The sequence below is a fragment of the Manis javanica genome, chromosome 1 (assembly GCF_040802235.1).
Source record: "Manis javanica isolate MJ-LG chromosome 1, MJ_LKY, whole genome shotgun sequence".
In the NCBI taxonomy this organism is placed as follows: Eukaryota; Metazoa; Chordata; class Mammalia; order Pholidota; family Manidae; genus Manis; species Manis javanica.
The window spans coordinates 142787068-142808138 of record NC_133156.1 but is presented as its reverse complement, the minus strand read 5'-3'; the positions used below and the strand labels follow the sequence as shown (position 1 = coordinate 142808138).

The 21071-nt window shown below is 40.8% G+C and overlaps 1 protein-coding gene across 6 annotated transcripts in view; it reads right to left on the bottom strand.

Annotated features, from left to right (window-relative positions):
• The window catches only part of CTNND2 (catenin delta 2), a 925492-nt gene that overhangs the window by 40893 nt on the left and 863528 nt on the right, over window positions 1-21071 (bottom strand). For all 6 annotated transcript variants that reach the window (XM_073237801.1, XM_073237811.1, XM_073237821.1 and 3 more), the window contains 2 exons: window positions 10100-10307; window positions 4839-4923 (listed from right to left, as the gene is read on the bottom strand). In XM_073237801.1, coding sequence (XP_073093902.1) covers window positions 4839-4923; window positions 10100-10307 — 293 coding nt within the window. The remainder of the gene's footprint in view (window positions 1-4838; window positions 4924-10099; window positions 10308-21071) is intronic.

Genomic DNA, 21071 nt, shown 5'->3' with positions numbered 1-21071 from the left:
AGCATCTGTCAGCCAAACAGCATGAAAAAATGTTTTAGAATTAACAGCAGCAGCTCCCATTGGTATATGACTCTGCAGTTTACAAAGCTCTTTGATGATTACTGTCCCACTGGGGACAATCAGCAGTCTCTCCAGGCAGGTGTTATGGCATTTACTCCACGGATGAGGAGGCCAAGGGATGTGGATGGAACTGATGGAGAGATGCCCACAGTCTGGAAAGGATGTGAAGGTTCTTTGATGCGAGGGGTGAGGAAAGGTACAGATTCTGATACACAAGGCAGAAGAAAGGCATCATGGGGACCCAGGCCTCCCAGGCTGCCTAGAGGGGACACTGCCAGGTATAAGAACCGCCACAGACCATTTTAAGAAGTTACTTTCCTGTGTTGGAGACTCTGTGTTGGATTGGCTGCTCACCAGGGTCAGATACAACTGGATAAAAAAAAACCCTGTGCATCAGCGGGCAATGACAGTGAGACCTGGGGAGTCAGAGGTCTGCTCCCTGCCCCTCAACAGGAGCGGCCTCAGGGGTGCCCAGAGTCAGTTCTTGCCCACGGTCATGCTGCGGGTAAGTGGCAGGCTGTGCGCTCTCAGTCTGGGGCTGTTTGATTCAAAGTCCTGTGCTCTTTGTCCTTCACCAGATGTACGAGATGCCTCTCAGCACTAATTAGCACTCAAGCTTTATTAGAAGTTGAATACCTAGCACACTCTTTCTCTTGCTTCAGATAAGCTTGGGCGAAGGTGTTCATTCTGGGATTCATTCTGGGATGCTGCATTACAGAAGGAACGCTGACTAATGTGCATGCATGTGGGGAGAAGGGACATCAATGGCGAGGGGTGTGGAATCACTGATATGTTGGACCTGAGCACGTCTGGCCCGAGAAGAGGTCCTCATGGGGACAAGCTGGCTAGCTTCAAAATCAGGAAGGCTATCACTGAAAAGAGAAATGTGACCTTTCAGGATGGCTGGAAGGCATCTGCTGGAAGGTAGCTGTTGCAGATAGAGATTTTTACCCAGTGTAAGTAAGAAGTGCTGAATAACCACAGTCACCTTAAAATGGAGTAATATGCCTCATTGGGTAGTGATTGAAGTTGATATTAAAGTTATTTGACAAAAGGAAATGACTATTGGAGCCAATACTGCCCTTTTTAGTAAAATAGCAACATTCCTCCTGCCACAGTTTTAGCAGGGATCACAGTGGCCCACTTCTCCCATCCTCCCTCACAGCAGGGTGTGGCCGTGACCGAGTTCTTGGTCCTGGGATGTGACAGGGGTTGGGCACCTTCTGCATCACTTGCTTAAAGGGACATCACTTGCCTTTGCTTCCCCCATCTCTCTTCCTGTGGGCTGCATGAAAGTGGGGCAAGCTAGGGACCTCTGTCCACCTAGTGCAAGGCAAAGCAACCAGACAGGTCCTAGGAGCACCCGTTGGCCCCAGGCCACCTGCCTACTCAGGTATAGTTCCAGGAGAGGGAAAGGGGTACCTGATTAGTTCAAGCTTCTGTACTGCTGAGTCTCAGTTAGAATGGCTTAGCCTGCATCCCAACCCTTATAACTAGTTCTTGGGGGTGTTTTACAGGTTATGAAGGTAGCATATGAAGGTCTGTAAGCAATGATTTCTGTAATCTTATAATTCTGTCTCCCCCCAAATTTGTCTCCTTTCTTCTAAAACCAGCAGTCCCAGCTATCTCTACCATAACTAAACAAGCAGCCCATTGTGTCAGTGACCTCATTTTCTTCAAGTACCAAGGTTCAAAAAAGTCAAGTATTTTTTATCTGTTTCTCTTTTATCCCCAAACCAATCCTGTTCCTAAGGCTCATTTTTTCCTTTAGAAAACATCCCCTGCCAACATACAGGTCATAAATACATTTTAAAGTTCTATTTGTGGTAATTTAAAGTTAAGCATTTTTTCAAAAGTAGTGAATTATTGAGCCTGTGCAGTAACATTCTTCTGAAATTGTTTTCCCTTAGGGGAGAAAACTGGAAGTCTAGACCTCAATGAAGTTGAAGGTCCAGCTAACACAAATGTGTTTCAGCTCAAAAACATCAGAAATACAACATATTTACTTTTGTATTGCCAATACATCCAGTCAGAAGAATATTCTGATTTATTAAATATGTTTCTCTAAGTAAAATAGAGTGGTGAGCTAATGAAATGAGAACCCGGCCTCTGTGCCTGGGTCCTAGGAGGAAATAAGTCAGTGACAGATGGGCCTTGAATTCTGTCCCATCCATGTGCCTCTTTCATTTCAGTTTCTATCTCTTTACTCATGTGTTCCTTCTTATCCAGAATGCCCTGGCCTCCTACTTCTTAATTTATGCAAACCTCATAAATTTAACAAGACTTTACTCTATAACTTTTCTACCCTTAATTCACCCTGTAAATCTGTGCTACATAATTCTGAAACTAATGAAGTTAACAATTACTATTCTGTATTTCATGTTTACCCAAAGTCCTACATCCCAGGTCTTATGTTTCCTCTGAAACGCTTCCTTTTCCTAAGCCCATAATAGGTGTTTAATAAATAGATGTGAAGCATGGATAATTAAAAGATATGGATCAGACATTTTTTTACAATGATAAGTAAATTGTCAATGAGGAACAAAATAGGAATCTATTTCCCCACTGATAAAAAATAATACATAAGGCTGAATGAATAAAAAATAATACATAAGGTATTATTTAGTATTTCCACAAAAGGACTTTTCAAAAAAGAAGAGTTCTGGGAATTTTGAGCTTTGCTATTATCAGTACTTATGATATGGAGCACAAAGTTCCTCATTTCATTTCACAACTGCATAATTTGGAGATTATTAAGAACAGGTCTTTCTCACTATTTTTTAATCAAGGGTCAACTAAAAACATCACCACAGGTCAGCCAAAAACATCCCCGTCAGTGTCTCCAGCTCATCCTTCTTGAATTTCCTCACATGAAACACATTTTAGGCCATCTTTAGCTCTTGAGTGTTAGCTCCATTAACTTCCTGTCAACACATTCTTTTACTTCTTGAAACCAGAAGGACAAATACATTTTGAACTCTCTTCTACCAAAATAGAAAAAAACTAAGATGGAAAACTCATACTACTATTCAACAAATAACTTAGAGAGTCTCTAAAAGCAGTTTCCCTTCAATGCACGGAAGTATGAGAAGGTGTCTTTCAGCAAAGAAATGTTCAGGATCCCAGGGAAACGAGTCATTTGAGGCAGTAATATTTCACGGAGTTTCTGGAACCACTGATTCAGAACGACCAGCAACTTTCTAATTTGTAGAGCATTCTTTATGTCTGGCTGCCTGTTAGGCTGAAGGATCCTACCCTGGGAGAGCATTCATTTGGCTCCTCAAGGAGTCTGGGAAGGAACTAATTAGGGTTGCCATGAAATGAATCTTCAGCAAAGCAAAGTGGAAGCTAAAACATTTTACATGAAGGGTTTAACCCAATTGCAAAATACTTAGGAAAGGATAGAATGAATCTAGAATGTTCCTCTAACCCTTTATTTTGCAAGCTCTGTTTCATTTTAAACATACCTCCTCTTAGGGAATAGGAAAATCTATAAAGGGAAATACACAGGCTAAATGTGACAGGGGTTGGGTAAGGGAGGCCTTTGGTGCGGGCGGGAATCTAGAAATAGACTGTAGCTGAGTAGAACCATTAGTAAGTATTTACTTTTTCCAATTGGCTTAGAAAAAGACAAGTTTTTCCTCTGGCATGATGAGCTTGCTCCCTGTGATGTGAGCTGCTTGCTGCAGACCCACCTCCCCACCCCAAGAACTGGCAGTCTGGGGGTGAAGACGGTGATGACTTTCTTTCCTCTCTTCCTCCATGCAGGCAGCCAGGGGCTGCAAGGAGGTGCTGCAGCCATTGCTGAGAAGCCCACGCATCAGCCCCCAGCCCCGCTTATACTTTCTGGATCCCTCCTGAGGTCAATACCCACACTTTTCTCCCTGTGTATGTACGATGTTCTCTACCTTTATTTGTTAACACGTCTCTATCTGGATCACCAGTCATTTAAACTACCCACATTTGCTTGTCTGCTAATAATGTAAACAACTTCTGGGAGATAGTCCAAGAATTCTCCCCTCCTAACCAAATAAGAAAAGCTGTGTACCCTTTATTTAGCATCATTTGGAAATGAGGTATAGAATCAAAATTTCTAGATGTGACAGTTTTCTCTTCAGGTTTTATTTTTAAACCATTTTGGGGATGAAGACTCCTTTGACATGGGTGATGTACATGCCCTTCTGCCTCAGGAGGGGGAACTGGACAAATGCCCAGCCTCTGTCTCATCATCTTCAGCCACTGTTAGGCATGTCAGAACTTTTACCATGAGCAGGAATTTGGTGAGCCCTGGGGCAAGGCACACGGGTCAGGCTGTGGGGGCTTCTACTTACTGCCCCTGGGCTGCAGTAGTTCTTCACTTTAGGACCTGCTTTTTATGTTTTCTTCTCTCCTCTCCACCACTACTTGTTCATACCTGTTGATGTTTTCTTTTTAAATCCCTCAGTTCATTAACTTTTATTCTATGGTACAATACGGAAGTGCCGGAAGTCTATTTTCTCTTCTCCAAGAGTACTCGTAAGACAGATCCTATGAGTATGGGTCTATCCAATCCAGAAAGTTCACAGATCTTAGTGTACATTCAGGGGACACTTAGGGACCTTCTTCTTTTGCTTCATCATCCATTCCCTTGTTTCAGTTGTGCTTCCAATACTCAGACTGTTGGACAAGTGCCCTCCATTTCTACAGTGCATCTTGCTATGACCAAATAGTGTGTCCCTGGCTTCAGGGCCTGTGTGTAGCTCACGATCTAAGATCTAAAAACGTAAAGCAAACCTTACCTTTTTGTAGAGACTCCTCAGATCTCGGTACTGCCACATGCTGTTGAGGACCTGAGATGCAGCCTTGACCACTTTTGGAGAGTGTCTGATAAAAGACAGAACATGCAAGACAGTGAGCAGGGGGAGGGGGCTGGGCTTCAGATAGACGCGCCTAGTCCGTCAGGCCATGGCAAGGACGAACAGCCTCATGCCTTTCTGGCTCTTCTCCTCTCAGCCTCAGGAGCACAAGGGATGGTTCTCTCAGTCTCCACCTCATTCTCATCAACACACCGTAAGCGCGAGGGGACAGGAACACATTACAACTTGGCAAAGAATTTTCAAAATGCAAGAGGGGTAGTGCATTGAGTCAGAAATTAGATTTTGCATTCGATGACAAAGTAGAACAGAAAGAAGAGAGTGGCGATTCGGAAGGGCCAGATTCAGGGGTTTTAATGGCAGGCTTGGCGATGTCTGTGCGGTAAGAAGAAGAAACATACTCATTTTCTCAGCGGAGTGTGAGAGCATATATACATGCTGGTCATACATGCCTGCATGGGTGCAGGGAGCCATTTGTTACTGATGCCAAGCACAGAAGGCTGGCGGTAAAGGCGACGTGTGCAGGCTGCCACACTCTCTTCCATTTATGCACAGGGACAGGTAAGCATCTATAAATAAAGCCCTTTGTGCAATTAAAGCCCCATCTCTGGGCCACAGTGAGAAATGAAGGTCACATAAATCTTGGGACAAGTGATTCTTGTGATTTTTTTTCTGAGCAATGACTTTGAAATCTCTAGGAAATGGTAGCTGGTTATTCACTTTTGAGTTCAGCGCCAATCGGCATCTCAAAACAGACACCAGATCAATAAATCCATGTTGATCTATTTCCATCAGATCCTTGGAAGTCACTCTGACTAGTGGTGAGGGAAATTATTAACTACCCACAGAGTCTCTGTTTGGCTGGGCTGCTCCCCCACCAGCTGCACAGTTCTCGTGGCTGCCATCAGCCCTGTGGCCTGTCTCAGGGGCCACCACGCTTTTCCTAGAAAGGGTCAGATAATAATTGTTTTCCACTTTGGGGGCCACATGGTCTCGGCTGCAGCTAATCAACTCTGCCATTGCGGCATGAGGGGAGTCACAAGTCAGACATAAAGCAGTGGATGTGACTGTGTTCCAATCAAGTGCTAATTACCAAAGCAGGCAGTGGGTGGGATTCAGCTTGTGGGCTGCAGTGTGCTGACCCCTGGTCGACGTGAATGGTAAGTCCCAGGACTGGGCAGGACGACCCATTCATGAAGACCCCTAGGTGAAATCCGCCCCTGAAACTGATTAGTGGTGTGTGGGCCTCTGGATCCCCCAAAGAGAATATCTGTATCGAGACCAAAAATGTCTGAAATAAAATGGCCTTTGCAACAGAAAGGGAGCAGATGGCTCAGTGGGATCAGGCTGAAGGTGCATCTGAGAGCCAGAGTGAATGGACGCTGCGAGGACGTGCATTTTGTAATGAAATACATGGTCAACTAACTGCCTGCTATTTCTCCTGGTCTTCACATTTGCAATTTAGGCCAATACGTTTAAGGTTTCCTCATCCATTTACTTACCAGTAACAGTAAGAGTCACTTATTTTTACTGAAATGAAATTCAACTTCAGCTATGTTAGAAAATCTTAGTAATATCACATATTTTTAAAAGAAAAAACAGAGTTTCATAAATTCCAAAACTTTTTCTCTATGAAAGTTGAACTCTATTTAAGAAACTTGCCTATTTTCTTTTGCTAAAATTGGATGGCTGCTGAATGATTTTGTAATTTGTTCTGGTATCACATTGCAAATGTATTGTTAAATTCCTTTGACTTATAAATAGAGAATTTGAATCTTTTCATGGATACAGACATAGGTACATTTTAATTCTATATAATCAATGTTGAACAAAGATTAAATGTTATGTTTTGCTGTATTTTATCACTGGCAGCTAGATATTGTCCATGACAATACTCAAGCAACTTTTGAAAAACATGTATTAGTATTTGGGTAGTGATAATGTGGTTGAAACATTTTTGGTATGCAAAAACTATTTTATTTTTTATAAACTAATTTTTTGTTTCTACTTCTTGCTTAATTACAAAATAGAAAGGACTGTGAATGTATAATGGAGGTTTTAATCTCTCAATAAAATGTCAGTAAATTACAGTGTTACACTAACATGTGAGGGTCAAAGAAATGCTGCTTTCTTTTTAGACTTTAATTTTGATCCATCCACTAGACTGATACCACAGCAACTTCTGTGTGAAAAACCATAACTATTGATTGAAGGACTTGAACAACTGAGTGTTTCTAATGTGACAAGTGATTATAACCTAGGCCACAATACACAGTTCCTCACTGACAAGTAACAGTTGAGACTGTTAATGGCTTTTCTGACTTATGACAAAACACAGTGACACATTCAATACTATTTCCTATATAATTGTTAAAATTAGAAAAAAACAAATATACTTTTGAAAGAGAAGGATGTGACAGAAGGTCCGTAATAGGTGTTAAAAATGATGTGAAAAGAATAATGTAAGTTATCAAAACCTGAAAATGGTAAGTGTAAAACTCGTGTAAGAGTCATTAACGATAACCCAGTGTTTGATCTTCACCAGAGCTGTCAAATTAGGGGTGGCTGAGGATGCCAGTTGGTGCAGTTCCCTGTGGTTGTTCCACGCAGCCATTCCAGCTGGGGGACCCCAGAACACCAAGCCCAGTGGTTGTTTTGCAAGAAGATACAGTGACTTGCACTGTTCCAATAGCCTGTGATTGGCAACTCTAGTCTGACTCTTTAATCATGGCATATTTAAGCTTGTGTGTATTCAGAAATAAAATATATGAAGACATAAAGTGGAGAACCATAGCTAGGCATGTTTTTCCATCTGTGTTTTCTCATGCTATTTCAAATTGCAAAATCAGGTTTGATCTGAACTTATTTCTGTAAATAATTTTTCAAGGACAGATTTGCAAGCATTTTATAAACTAACTAGAGTAAATTGGCATTCCTCTCTCTCCAGTTATTATGTAATCCCCAATTCCAAAGACTCTATTTTCAATAAACAATTTCTGTTTTGTTAAACCATGTCTAGGAGGCCATGGGCTTCTCAGTGCCTACTATAATAACAGAATTAGTGATAAATGGTGAGATTATTTAGTGCTAAGATTCAGAGTAATTCTTCTGGATTCATTTTTAAGGTGAGAAACAGCGGCCACGTTGAAGTGTAGGTGGGAGCTGAGGATGTCTGCAGTCAAAAAAAACCTTATTTTGATCCTCAAATTAGTCATGATATAAAAAAGAGATAAACCACATGAAATAGGTAAGACTGACTAAGACAGAGAACAACTAGGAAAATGCCTGACTCAACCCAATCCAACACTTCTTATTAAACTCATAAATCCAGATACATGTTAAGGAACAATGAGATGAAACTAGTGACCGTGTCATAGCAAAATTTTCAGTCTTATTAAAGGACATGTATGAAGTCATCTGTAGTGAAAGAAACTTCCCATCAATAATAGTCAACAATAATAAACCAGACCTAACAGGACCATTTTCTGGATTGGCAGCATGGATATACACTATTTCATCAATGTTTCCTCAAATTATTTTTCAATTAGTTTGATCAAATCATCTTCTTTGGCCATTGGACTGACAAGAGCATCTTTTGTCTTTATTTAGTGGAGCTTAATGTAGGAGGGATGTTCTCAGGGTCAGAAGGAATTAACATATGCCAAACTGCTGCCCGAAGCTCTTTAGTCTTACCATCCAGAGAAAATACTTTAATCTTTGAATATCTCATGAATACAGACAAACATGTCTATGCTTTTGTGGGCTAAAGTTTTATCGTGTGTGTGTATTTGCTTAAACAAGCATTAATATATTAAGCTCCTAATGCTCAAAACAGGTAAGCATTTGAATGAGAGATTTCAAGGTTACCGAAGGTATATGAAGAAAAACAATCATGTGACTTCTGCCTATGTAGAATGGAATTTAATTTTAAGCGTGATATAATAAGGTATAATTCAAGCCAACCATTTGCACTGAGTGCAGTGGGGGCTCCCTCTACTTGATGTAGAAAACTATTCAAATCCTAATACTGAATTGTTGATTGGACCTACTTGGAGCTCTCGGGGTGCTTAAACAGAAAACCTGACACTCTTACAGTATAATGGTAATATCCTGAATTAAATGAAATAATAAGAGAATTCCCAGAAAGTGTCAAAGTACATCCATCACAGCCTTTAATAACAAAAGAAAAAATTATTTAGTATTTAGATGTAAAGGAATGGGCGTGGGGGCAAGGAAGGAAAAGTCAAGTAGATCCTTGATGACAAAAGGTTTAGTCTTTTGAATTTGCTGATTGTACTGAGGGACTTCCAGAAGGTGAAATCTAATTAAGAATTGACAGCTCACTGATAAACTGACACTCTGGCCCGTGAAGTGAAGCTACGCCTCAGCTGCATACAGTAAAATTCCACTGATTCTGAATCAAACTGGGGATGGGGACAGTGCCATTTGGCACAGAGGTTGTGACACAGAGCCCTACCTCTCCCTATTCCATTCACATAAAAGTCCTCCTTCCTCACCACAGTCCCCTCAGCCTCAGAAATTTCTTTTCGTCCTTTAACTCTTGATGATCACTTCTTCCAGGAAGTATATCATGACAGCCCCTCCCACAGCTTTAGGTTGGAAAGTATAGACATAATGACTTCTTAAATTAAAACATTTGCCCCAAATGCACAGCTAGAATGGCAGGGTATGGGACTAGTACTGAGTTCTATCTGTGCCAACTTCTCTGTGCTGTTTTTGCCCCTCTCCTTCCTGCATGCCCACATGCCATGCAGAGCTAAAGAGGCAAAGAGCACGAGGATGTGAATACATCACCACTTGGACCTGCAACCACAGAGGAGCAAGGCCACAAAGAACCATCAGTGTCCAGGTCGGGCTGGCATCTCCTCAGTGGGAGGAACACGCTAGTGTATGCATGCTGCATGGTCAGGTCCACCTTACCCATATCACAGTGGTCACCATCTCATGAGTTATTGATCAAATAGAAATTACCAGTAATATTAGCTTTCCTTGTGGCATGGGACAGCCTGAAAACCATTAGCTGTTTTCCTTCTCTTGATTATCAGAGACAAATGCTTCCCAGTGGCATCTGGTAGTGTTACCCATAACCAGGGGACCTGAGCACACTTAGAACCAGTTCGACCAACACCACTGCCAGAGTGATAGGAAGTCCCCATCTGACTTACTTATCTCCTTTGCTTTTGGAGATGCCGACCAACTTCTCGATGCCGCCGGCATCCCGCAAGGCCTTGGCGTTCTCCATGTTCTTGGTGATCACCTCGTGCAGGGTGCAGCAGACGGCTGTCACTGTGTCATCTGACATGGCCTTGCTCGCTGCGTTGTTGCTGTTCCCGCCTGGGAGCCTGTGGACGAGGTCTCGCATGGCGTATTTACCTTTGGAAGAGAAGAGGAAGGGAAAAGTGGAAATGAGGCCAAGAGGACAGAGGGAAAGGTGGGGACAGGGGAGAAGAGGAGAACACAGGGGCCACACTGATGCAGTACTGTTGTTCCCATCCCCCAACACCCTCAACTGGGTAACTGGACACAGAAACACAGAGTTTCCTCATAGTGAATGCATGGCTTGTGGTGCTGGGTGGCTGTGGGACTGAACCTCTGGGCAAGTGATTTCATGCCCCTAAGCCTCTGCTTTTTATATCTGTAAAGCAAGAACAATAATATCAGTAAAAGCAAGATAAGATCTGGAAAAACCAGAACCTATCTCACAAGATTGCTGCAAAGATTAAAGGAGAAAATGTATGGAAAGCATTTAATACGTAGGGATGACCAAGGATGCAGGACTCAAATAGATGTTAGCTATCACAAGATTCCTGCTGGGTACTTGCAGAAGTCAGGAGAACACATGGTAACTCTGACATAACCTCGAACATGCCTTGGTGGGAACTATGTTGGGACCTGTATTATTTAATAAGTAAAAGTCAAATCACAAATATGTGGACACCATGGTCATATGTATGGCTTCTACGTTCTGGCCTCTATGAAGCAAAGAGAAACATTTAAAGCAAGGGTAAGAGGCCTCACAAATAATATGTAAGTAGGTGTCCTTATAACTAGGATAACCAAATGATGTTCTTGTGTCTCTGATGGGATTTTATTGTATGGTTCTACAATATAACATTCACTAATTGGACATGTTTTTCTTCATGTGAAGAAAAAAGTAGAATCCAACTTTGCTGCCTTAATTGACTTTATCATTATTAATCTTGCTACTCCCTATGATAAAGGTACTTAAAATGACATCTTTATGAACAACTTTTAGTAGACAGAGTACTTTAGGCATTACCAATAACCCTGTAAGACAATTAATTCATCCCACCTGCAGCTTCCAATTCTGTTCCATTAATTTACTTCTGAAACTAAGCGAGTGCATGCCTTTAGTGAAGTTGACTGTTCTTAAATTTTTTGGATGGAATTGGCAAGTTCCAAAGTTAAATCCCTTTCTTGTCTCCCATTCCCCAACTAGACATAGTTAGCTAGCTCCTAAGAGCCATTTGAAATATTTCTCCTCCATACATGTCTCTAAAGGATGGCCTCTCTTGCTGTTTAATTTACTGGTGTGTGGTGCCTGGAGGTAGGAAAAGGAACCCTGCGGGAGGAGGCAAAGATATCTTAATTCCAGGCACTAATAAGTAAAACATAGGTCCTTGAAATTTTGCTGTCTGCTGTCATCCTATGTTTAGGTGGCTTATTTTAGCATGGAGAAAAAACCCCTGATGTCTAATTACTGAAACAGGAAAGTATCTCCATTCACTTGATGATAGCCAAGAGGTGTCTTACAAAATTGGTTAGCCTGCATAACTGCAAATGCAGCATACTTTTTCTAAGGACAGCATTTAAAATAGCTTGGAAAGATACTTTGTGCCTGTGCAGGTGTCTGAGCAGCTTGTTGGATCTATTTGTCATTATCTCATACTCAACTCTGGATAAGAGTTTCCTTTTGGGGAGCTCGGCCTGCTGAACCAGATCTGTTCTTTCACCCCACAGACCACTGTAAGACAAACCTGAGCTGCACAGAAGTGAGATGGATTGGGTTTTTTTTCTTTTTCTTCATAAGTGAAGTGATGGAGGAAGGGAACAGAGAACTATTTCAATCATTGTGCATACAGGGGCATTCACACACCTGGCTGGGTATGGAAGATTGGTTTCGTGACCTTGGGCATCATCAAGGTTGAAAACAAAAACGAGAAGAGGGAGAGGATTTGGCTGGAGCATTTCTAAAATTTTTGTTATGACTACAATTTTTAAATTACCTCAGAGACATCTGAAGATGTGGTTTCCCAATCTATGAGCCCTGAACGAGATATAATGTGTCCCCGTAATGTTTAGGTGGCAGGGAATGCTACCTTTCCCCAGAGCAGCCTCTCTGACCTGCCCCACAGTCCCATACTAATACCATCACTATCCATGTGCTCCATGGTGTGGGAAACAGCAGAGTCACTGCCATATACAACCTACCACAACCTGTCAAGGAAACACACTGGAATTGGAATAATATTTGCAGAACAGTTCTCTGACATTTTACTGGGCCACTAGAGTTTTCATTTATCTACTTATTAGTCTATTTAGAGGGATACATTTTAGTCTATATTTTTGACCATCCAAACAGAGAAACAAATCAAGTATAATTATTCCATACAGTCAAAAACCTCTGGGTGAAATCTGTTAATTCTCTTAAGGACATACAATAGTTTTAGCCTTTGATTATGCTGCTGAGAAAGCTGTCCTCTCACACTGGAACTTGAATCCTATCTTCATATGAAATTTGGGTAACAAGAATAGCTTTTTAGCTCCTTCTTGTGGTTAGAAACTTTGAGACAAATTAGGGGTAAAAAAGAGAAAATAAGGGACATAGGATAGTTACAGCCACATGTGACCTTGTGTGACATGCTCATCACAGGACAGGGAAGGGAGGAGGTTGACTGGACTAGGGCTGTCATGGAAGGCTTGAGAGGGGAAGTGAATGCTTAGGATTTGTTCTATAACTCAGGGAGCCACAAGACCAAACTGATATTTTACTAAGGGAATTCTGGTGCATCAAGAAGAAAGGTTTAGAACAGTAAGACTGAAGGGCTGGGGGATATGTAATCTTTTCTTGGCAATAAAGCTCTCTCTCTCTCTGAACTTCTACTGAGAATGTATATAACTTAGGGTAGCTTGTGCATATAAGTGTTCTTTGTCTCATATTTTCTTTGTTCACTATAAATTCTAAACAGTAGAAAGAGCAGAAAAGCTATTCTTGCTACCTAGTAAGAGGAATCTTGGCACCCTCCTCTTCCCACTCCTCAGGCATACTTCCGGATCCTTGAGGCCTGAGATTTCTTCCAGTGTGAAAGTCAACCGCCTTTTGGAGTTAATTCTCTTTCTGAACCACAAAGGCAATAAAGTGCCAAGGTGTGTGAGCCAAACTGATTTCACAGTCTGATAACATCAAGGTATCAAATTGCATTTTTGTTTTGGATTCAGAGGTAGAAGTGGATGGAGATAGATTCTTAGTGGATTAAGGAGGGGAGTGACTGGGTGGCCAGATGGGTGCTACCTCTTTAGAAACCTGGAGGAGGAACCAGTGGGAGCTTCTGCACAGACCCAGGGACATCAAGGGGCAGTGGCAGCAGTAGCCATTGCAGACTGAAGACCACACCCTGTTCCTCTGGATTCAGTTTGGCTTAAACAGGTAAATGGTACAAGACAGACTTAAAGTCATAGATTCACATAAATAATACCATTCACTAGGCAACTGTAATATTTAGGAACAAAACAACAAGGACTTGTGACCTCAAAGAGGTGGCCATGGATGGTGGTGTGGGGGAGGCGATGAGGGAAGGGGAGCAGCCCTGATGGACATTCCTAAGATGGAACTGATGAGGCTCAGTTCACATTTCACATTTCACATTTCAGTGGACTCTGAGCCTCAAAGAGGTGGCCATGGATGGTGGTGTGGGGGAGGGGATGAGAGAAGGGATGTAGCCCTGATGAACATTCATAAGATGGAACTGACGAGGCTCAGAATCCACTGAAATGTGGAGAGTGATGGAGGGAAGGCAGAATCAGAAGCTCTGGTGAGGAGCAATATACCAAGTGAATTTTAAAGTTTAATAATAATTGAGAAGTTGGACTTCTATTGTATTTTTTCACACAAAGAAAAATATGCAAAATTAGTAAGTGTTATTTGGGAGAACAACATGGCAAAATACCACTGGAGAGACAAGTGGGTCATCAGGTTCAAAAGATGCTTGATTTTGTGAAAGCAAGTGCTTTCATTTGGAATAAATTTGGAAGAAATCAAGTGGAACCAGTGTCTGCCGGGAGGAAAGAGCTCCTTCCTGTATTTCCAGCTGTAGCACCCACCTCCACTGCCATGTTCAGTGGGCCAGGCAAGCAGGGAGGTGCCTCTGCACTACGCCCCTGTAGCTGCCATAGGTAGGGCCGCCCCTGGATGGCCTGGCATGATGGTGGGGGCAGCAGGTGTGTGGGACCAGTGCTTCCAGCTCTGCTTTCATTTGGAATAAATGTGCTTCCCACTATCCATGGTCATGGAATGAGTGTTAAAAAAGAAAAGCGTGGACTCAAGAAAAAGATGGTGGTGAGAGAAGTGAGCCAGAAACATCCTCCCAAAACCACATATAACAAGAAAATATAGCAAATACAACTAATCCTGAAAAAGCAACGTGAAGACTGCAGAACAGACTGCTACATCTGGGGAAAAGAGAAGACCTCACAGAAAAGGGCAAAGACATGATCTTGTGTGACCCAAGCCCTCCCCCAACCCCAGACCACAGTTGGGAGAAAGAGAAATGGAGCAGGACGGAAGTAGAAGCCCAGGACTGCTAAACACCCAGCCCTGGAGATCTGCTCCAGAAGCAAAAACTCACATCACATGGTGCTCTGGAGATTAGTGGGAATGGAAAGCAAAGACAGGCAGAATACTTGGAGAGACTGAGATTTCAGCCACATGTGGAGCACAGGTACACATAACCAGTCCCCCTGGGACAAAAGAAAGGTGGGCATATTGAAAGGCTAAGGGGTGCTAAGATCAGAGGGTTGCTAAGGGGGCAAAGATTACACAGAGCTGGCTGCTCAGGAGAAAAGGCAGGTGGATAAAATCGTCCCAGTGCATTCAACCCCGCAGGTTGGGAACTCTCAGGAGCTTCAGATGCTCCATTCCTCCTGGCTGGCAATACAGCCTTAAGACCCCCAATGTGGTACATACTCTTCTGCTCCTCCCTCCTGGCAGGCACCAGTCCCACACACCTGCTGCCCCCACCATCATGCCAGGCCAGCCAGAGGGTGGCCCTGCCTATGGCAGCTACAGGGGCATAGCACAGAGGCTCTTCCCTGTGTTCCTGGCACACTGGATATGGCAGTGGAGGCAGGCGCTACAGCTGGGAATACAGGAAGGAGCTCTTTCCTCCCAGCAGGCACTGGTTCCACTTGTCTGCGACCCCGCCATTACTACAGGTGCTTGGCACCTTAAGAGAGTAGAGCTTCTGGGCACTACAGGGTGCCACCTACACAAAGTTAATCCATAGGAAACATGAAAACAAAAAAACAGCAAAAAATTTTGTCCAAACAAAAATATAGGAAAAGATGCCAGAAAGAGAGCTAAGTGAAACGGAAATCACCAATCTTCTTGATAAAGATTTCAAAATTAAAATCATAAACATGCTCACAGAGCTGCAGAAAAATATTCAAGATCTCAGGGAGGACATCAAGAAAGAGATAAAAACTTAGAAAAATACTGTGCCTGAAATGAAACATAAAATGGAGGAATTTAAAAGCAGATTACACGAGGTAGAGGAGATAGTAAATGAAATAAAAATCAGAGAACCAGAAAACAAAGAAGCTGAGGCACAGAGAGAAAAAAAGGATCTCTAGGAATGAAAGAATATTAGGAGAACTGTGTGACCAAGTACAAACAGAACAATCTCCACATTATAGGGGTACCAGAAGAAGAGAGAAAAAGGGACAGAAAGTCTCTTTGAGGAAATAATTGGTGAAAACTTCCCCAATGTGGGAAAGGAAAGAGTCTTTCTGGTCATGGAAGTGCAGAGATTTCCCAACACAAGGTACCCTAGAAAGACAACACCAAAACATATAATAATTAAAATGGCAAGATCAAGGATAAGGGCAGACTTTTAAAAGTAGCCAGAGAAAGAAAAAAGATCATGTACAAAGGAAAGCCTATTAGGCTATCATCAGACTTCTCAACAGAAACCTTACAGGCCAGAAGGGAGTGGCATGATATATTTAATGCAATGAAACAGAAGGGTCTCCAACCAAGAATACTCTACCTAGAAAGATTATCATTTAAATTTGAAGGAGAGATTAAACAATTTCCAGATAAGCAAAAGTTGAGGAAGTTTACCTCTCACATCTCCGCAGTGTATTTTAAAGGGACTGCTGTAGATGGAAGTGTTCCTAAGGCTAAATTGCTGTCACCAGAGAAAACAAACCACAGTAAAGGAAGTAGAACAATTAATTACCAAGCAATACAAAATTAAATCAACTACTCACAAAGTCAGTCAAGGGATACACAAAGAGTATAGAATATGTCACCTAATATATAAAGAATGGCAAGGAAGAAGAGGGACAAAAGGAACCTTTAGATTGTGTTTGAAATAGCATAATAAGTGAGTTACGTTAGACTGATACATAGTAAAGAAGTTGCCCTTGAATCTTTGTTAACCACAAATCTAAAGCCTACAATGGCCATAGTACATACCTATCAATAATCACCCTAAATGTAAATGGACTGACTGCACCAATCAAAAGACATAGAGTTAACAGAATGGATAAAAAAACAAGACCCATTTTTATGCTGTCTACAAGAGACTCACATCACATCCAAAAACATATACAGACTAAAGTGAATGAATGGAAAAAGATATTTCACACAAATAATATGGAGAAAAAAGCAGGAGTAGCAGTACTTATATCAGACAAAACAGGTTTCAAAACAAAGAAAGTAACAAGAGACAAAGAAGGACATTATATAACGATAAAAGGGTGAGTACAACAAGAGGATATAACCATTATAAATATCTATGTACCCAACATAGGAGCAATGACATATGTGAACAAATACTAACAGAATTAAAGGGACAAACAGAATGCAATGCATTCGTTTTAGGAAACTTCAACACACCACTCACATCAGTAGACAGATCAACCAGACAGAAAATAAGGAAGGAGACAGAGGCACTGAACAACAGATTAGAACAGATGGACCTCACAGACATCTACAGAGCACTCCACTCAAAAGCAGCAGGATTCACATTAGTCTCAAGTGCACATAGAATGTTTTCCAGAATTGATCACATACTAGGCCAAAAAAAAAAGCCTCAATAAATTAAAACAGACTGAAATTGTACCAAACAGCTTCTCAGACTATAAAGGTATGAAAATAGGAATAAATTATGCAAAGAAAACAAAAAGCCCACAAACACATGGAGGCTTAATAACATGCTTCTAAATAATCATTTGATCAATTACCAAATAAAACCAGAGATTGAGAAATACATGGAGACAGATGAAAACAACAACTCAACACCCCAAAACCTGTGGATGCAGCAAAGACAGTTCTAAGAGGAAAGTATATGGCAATACAGGCTTACCTCAAGAAAGAAGAACAATCCCAAATGAACAGTCTAAATTCACAATTAATGAAACTAGAAAAAGAAGAAGAAATGAGGCCCAAACACAGTAAAAGTACGGACATAATAAAGATCAGAGAAGATATAATAAAATTGAGAAGAATAAAACAATGGAAAGAATCAATGAAACCAGGAGCTAGTTGTTCAAAAAAATAAGCAGAATAGATAAACCCTTAGCAAGAAAAAAAAGAGAGTTTACACACATAAATAGAATCCGAAGTGAGAAAGGAAAAATCACTAAGGTCACCACAGAAATACAAAGAATTATTAGAGAATACTATGAAAAATTATGTGCTAACAAAATGGATAACCTAGAAGAAATGGACAACTTTCTAGAAAAACACACCTTCCAAGACTGACCCAGGAAGAAACAGGAAATCTGAATAGACCAATTACCAGCAATGAAACTGAATTGGAATAAAAAAACTACCTAAGAACAAAACTCTTAGACCATATGACTTCACAATTGAATTTTATCAAACATTTAGAGACAACATAATACTCACCCTCCTTAAAGTTTTCTAACAAGTAGAAGAGAAGCAAATACTTCCAAACTCATTCTATGAAGCCAGCATCACTCTAATACCAAAACCAGACAGACACCACAAAAAAAGAAAATTACAGACCAATATCCCTGATAAACATAGATGCAAAAATACTCAACAAAATATTAGCAAAACTGAACTCAAAAATCCATCAAAAAGATCATCCATCATGATCAAGTGGGATTTATCCCAGGGATGCAAGGGTGGTATAATATTTGAAAATCTGTCAACATCATCCACTACATCAACAAAAAGAAGGACAAAAATCACATGATCATCTCCATACATGCTGAAAAGTCATGTGACAAAATCCAACATCGATTGATGATAAAAACTCAATAAAATGGGTATAGGGGTCAAGTACCTCAACATAATAAAGGCCATATATGACAAATTCACAGCCAACATCATACTTAACAGTGGAAAGCTGAAAGCTTTTCCTCTAAGATTGGGAACAAGACAAGGATGCCCACTCTCTCCACTTTCATTCAACATATACTGGAGCTTCTAGCCACAGCAATCAGACAACACATAGAAATAAAAGGCATCCAGATTGGTAAGGAAGAAGTTAAACTGTCCCTGTTTTCAGATGACATAATATTGTACATAAAAAACCCTAAAGAATCCACTCCCACACTACTAGAGCTCATATCTGAATTCAGCAGAGTTGCCAGATACAAAATTAACACACAGAAACCAGTTGCATTCCTGTATACTAATGATGAACTAGCAGAAAGAGAAATCAGGAAAACAATTCCACTCATAATTGCATAAAAAAGAATAAAATACCTAGGAATAAACCTAACCAAGGAGGTGAAAGACCTATACTCTGAAAACTATAAGACACTCATGAGAGAAATTAAAGCAGACATCGATAAATGGAAATACATCCCAGGCTCATGGATAGGAAGAATTAATATTGTCAAAATGGCCATCCTGCCTAAAGCAATCTATAGATTCAATGCAATCTCTATCAAAATACCAATGGCATTCTTCAATGAATGATAGCAAATAATTCTAAAATTCATATGGAACCACTAAAGACCTCAAATAGCCAAAACAATCCTGAGAAGGAAGAATAAATCTGGGGGGATTATGCTCCCCAACTTCAAACTCTATTACAAAGCCACAGTAATCAAGACAATTTGGTACTGGCACAAGATCAATGGAACAGAATAGAGAGCCCAGATATAAATCCAATCATATACGGCCAATTAATATATGATAAAAGAGCCATGGATATATAATGGAGAAATGACAGCCTCTTCAACAGCTAACTGGTGTTGCAAAACTGGACAGCTACATGCAAGAGAATGAAACTGGATTATTTTCTAACTCCATACACAAAACCAAACTCAAAATGGATCAAAGACCTGAATTTAAGCCATGAAACCATAAAACTCTTAAAAGAAAACATAGGCAAAACTCTCTTGAATATAAATGTGCACAACTTCTTCCTGAACACAGCTCCTTGGGCAAGGGAAGCAAAAGCAAATATGAACAAATGGGACTATATCAAACTAAAAAGCTTCTGTACAGTGAAGGACACCATCAGCAGAACAAAAAGGCATCCTATAGTATGGGAGAATCTATTTGTAAATGACATATCTGATAAGGGGTTAATATCCAAAATATATAAAGAACTCATACACCTCAACACCCAAAAAACAAATAACCCAATTAAAAAATGGGCAGAGGACCTGAACAGTCACTTCTCCAAGGAAGAAATTCATACAACAACAGGCACATGAAAAGATGCTCCACATCACTAATTATCAGGGAAATGGAAATTAAAACCACATGAGATATCAGCTCACACCAGTTAGGATAGCAAACATCCAAAAACAAGGAACAACAAATGCTGGCAAGGATGTGGAGAAAGGGGAACCCTCCTACACTCCTAGTGGGAATGTAAATTAGTTTGACCATTGTGGAAAGCAGTATGAAGGTTCCTCAAAAAACTAAAAGTAGAAATACCATTTGACCCAGGAATTCCACTCCTAGGAATTTATGTGAAGAAAACAAGATTCCCAGATTCCAAAAGACATATGCACCCCTACGTTTATCACAACACTATTTAAAATAGCCAGGATATGGAAACAATCTAAGTGTGTCCATCAGTAGATGAAGGGATAAAGAAAAAGTGGTACATGTACATAATGGAATATTATTCAGCTATAAAAAGAAAACAAATCTTACCATTTGCAACAACATGGATCGAGCTAGAGTGTGTTATGCTCAGTGAAATAAGCCAGGCAGAGAAAGACTAGTACCAATTGATTTCACTCATTTGTGGAGTATAACAACATAGCAAAACTGAAGGAACCAAATAACAGCAGACTCAGTGACTGCAAGAAGGGACTAGTGTTCAGCAAAGGGCAGGGGCTGTGGAGGGTGGCAGGAAGGAGGGAGAAGGGAATTAAGGGGCGCTATAATTAGCACTCACAATATAGGTAGGTCATGGGGAAGGTATTACAGCATGTAGAAGACAAATAGTGATTCTACAACATCTTAGTATGCTGATGAACAGTGACTGCAATGGGGTGTGGGGGGGACTTGATAATATAGGTGAATGTAGTAACCACAATGTTGCTCATGTGAAATCTTCATAAGATTGTATATGAATGATACCTTCAGTTAAAAAAAAAAAAGGAACGCATGTTGTTCCCTCAGGTTAAAACAAAACAACACAGTTTTGCCACCACCAGCACCACCAGCAAGCAGATCACTCTTTCTTGATCAAGTTCCCAGCAGAAATGAGTTGGACATTTCGTCTATGTTACTTAGTCTCCAATGAAAGTGTTTTTATCCCTGATAGGTAATGATCACGGAAGATATAATTGTGTGAATAACAATTGTGCTTCCATCAATTACAGACTAACTGTAACCTTGAAATTTTGCTATCCTTTCCTGTGTGTGTGTGTTCCCTTTAAATACTTGTATTT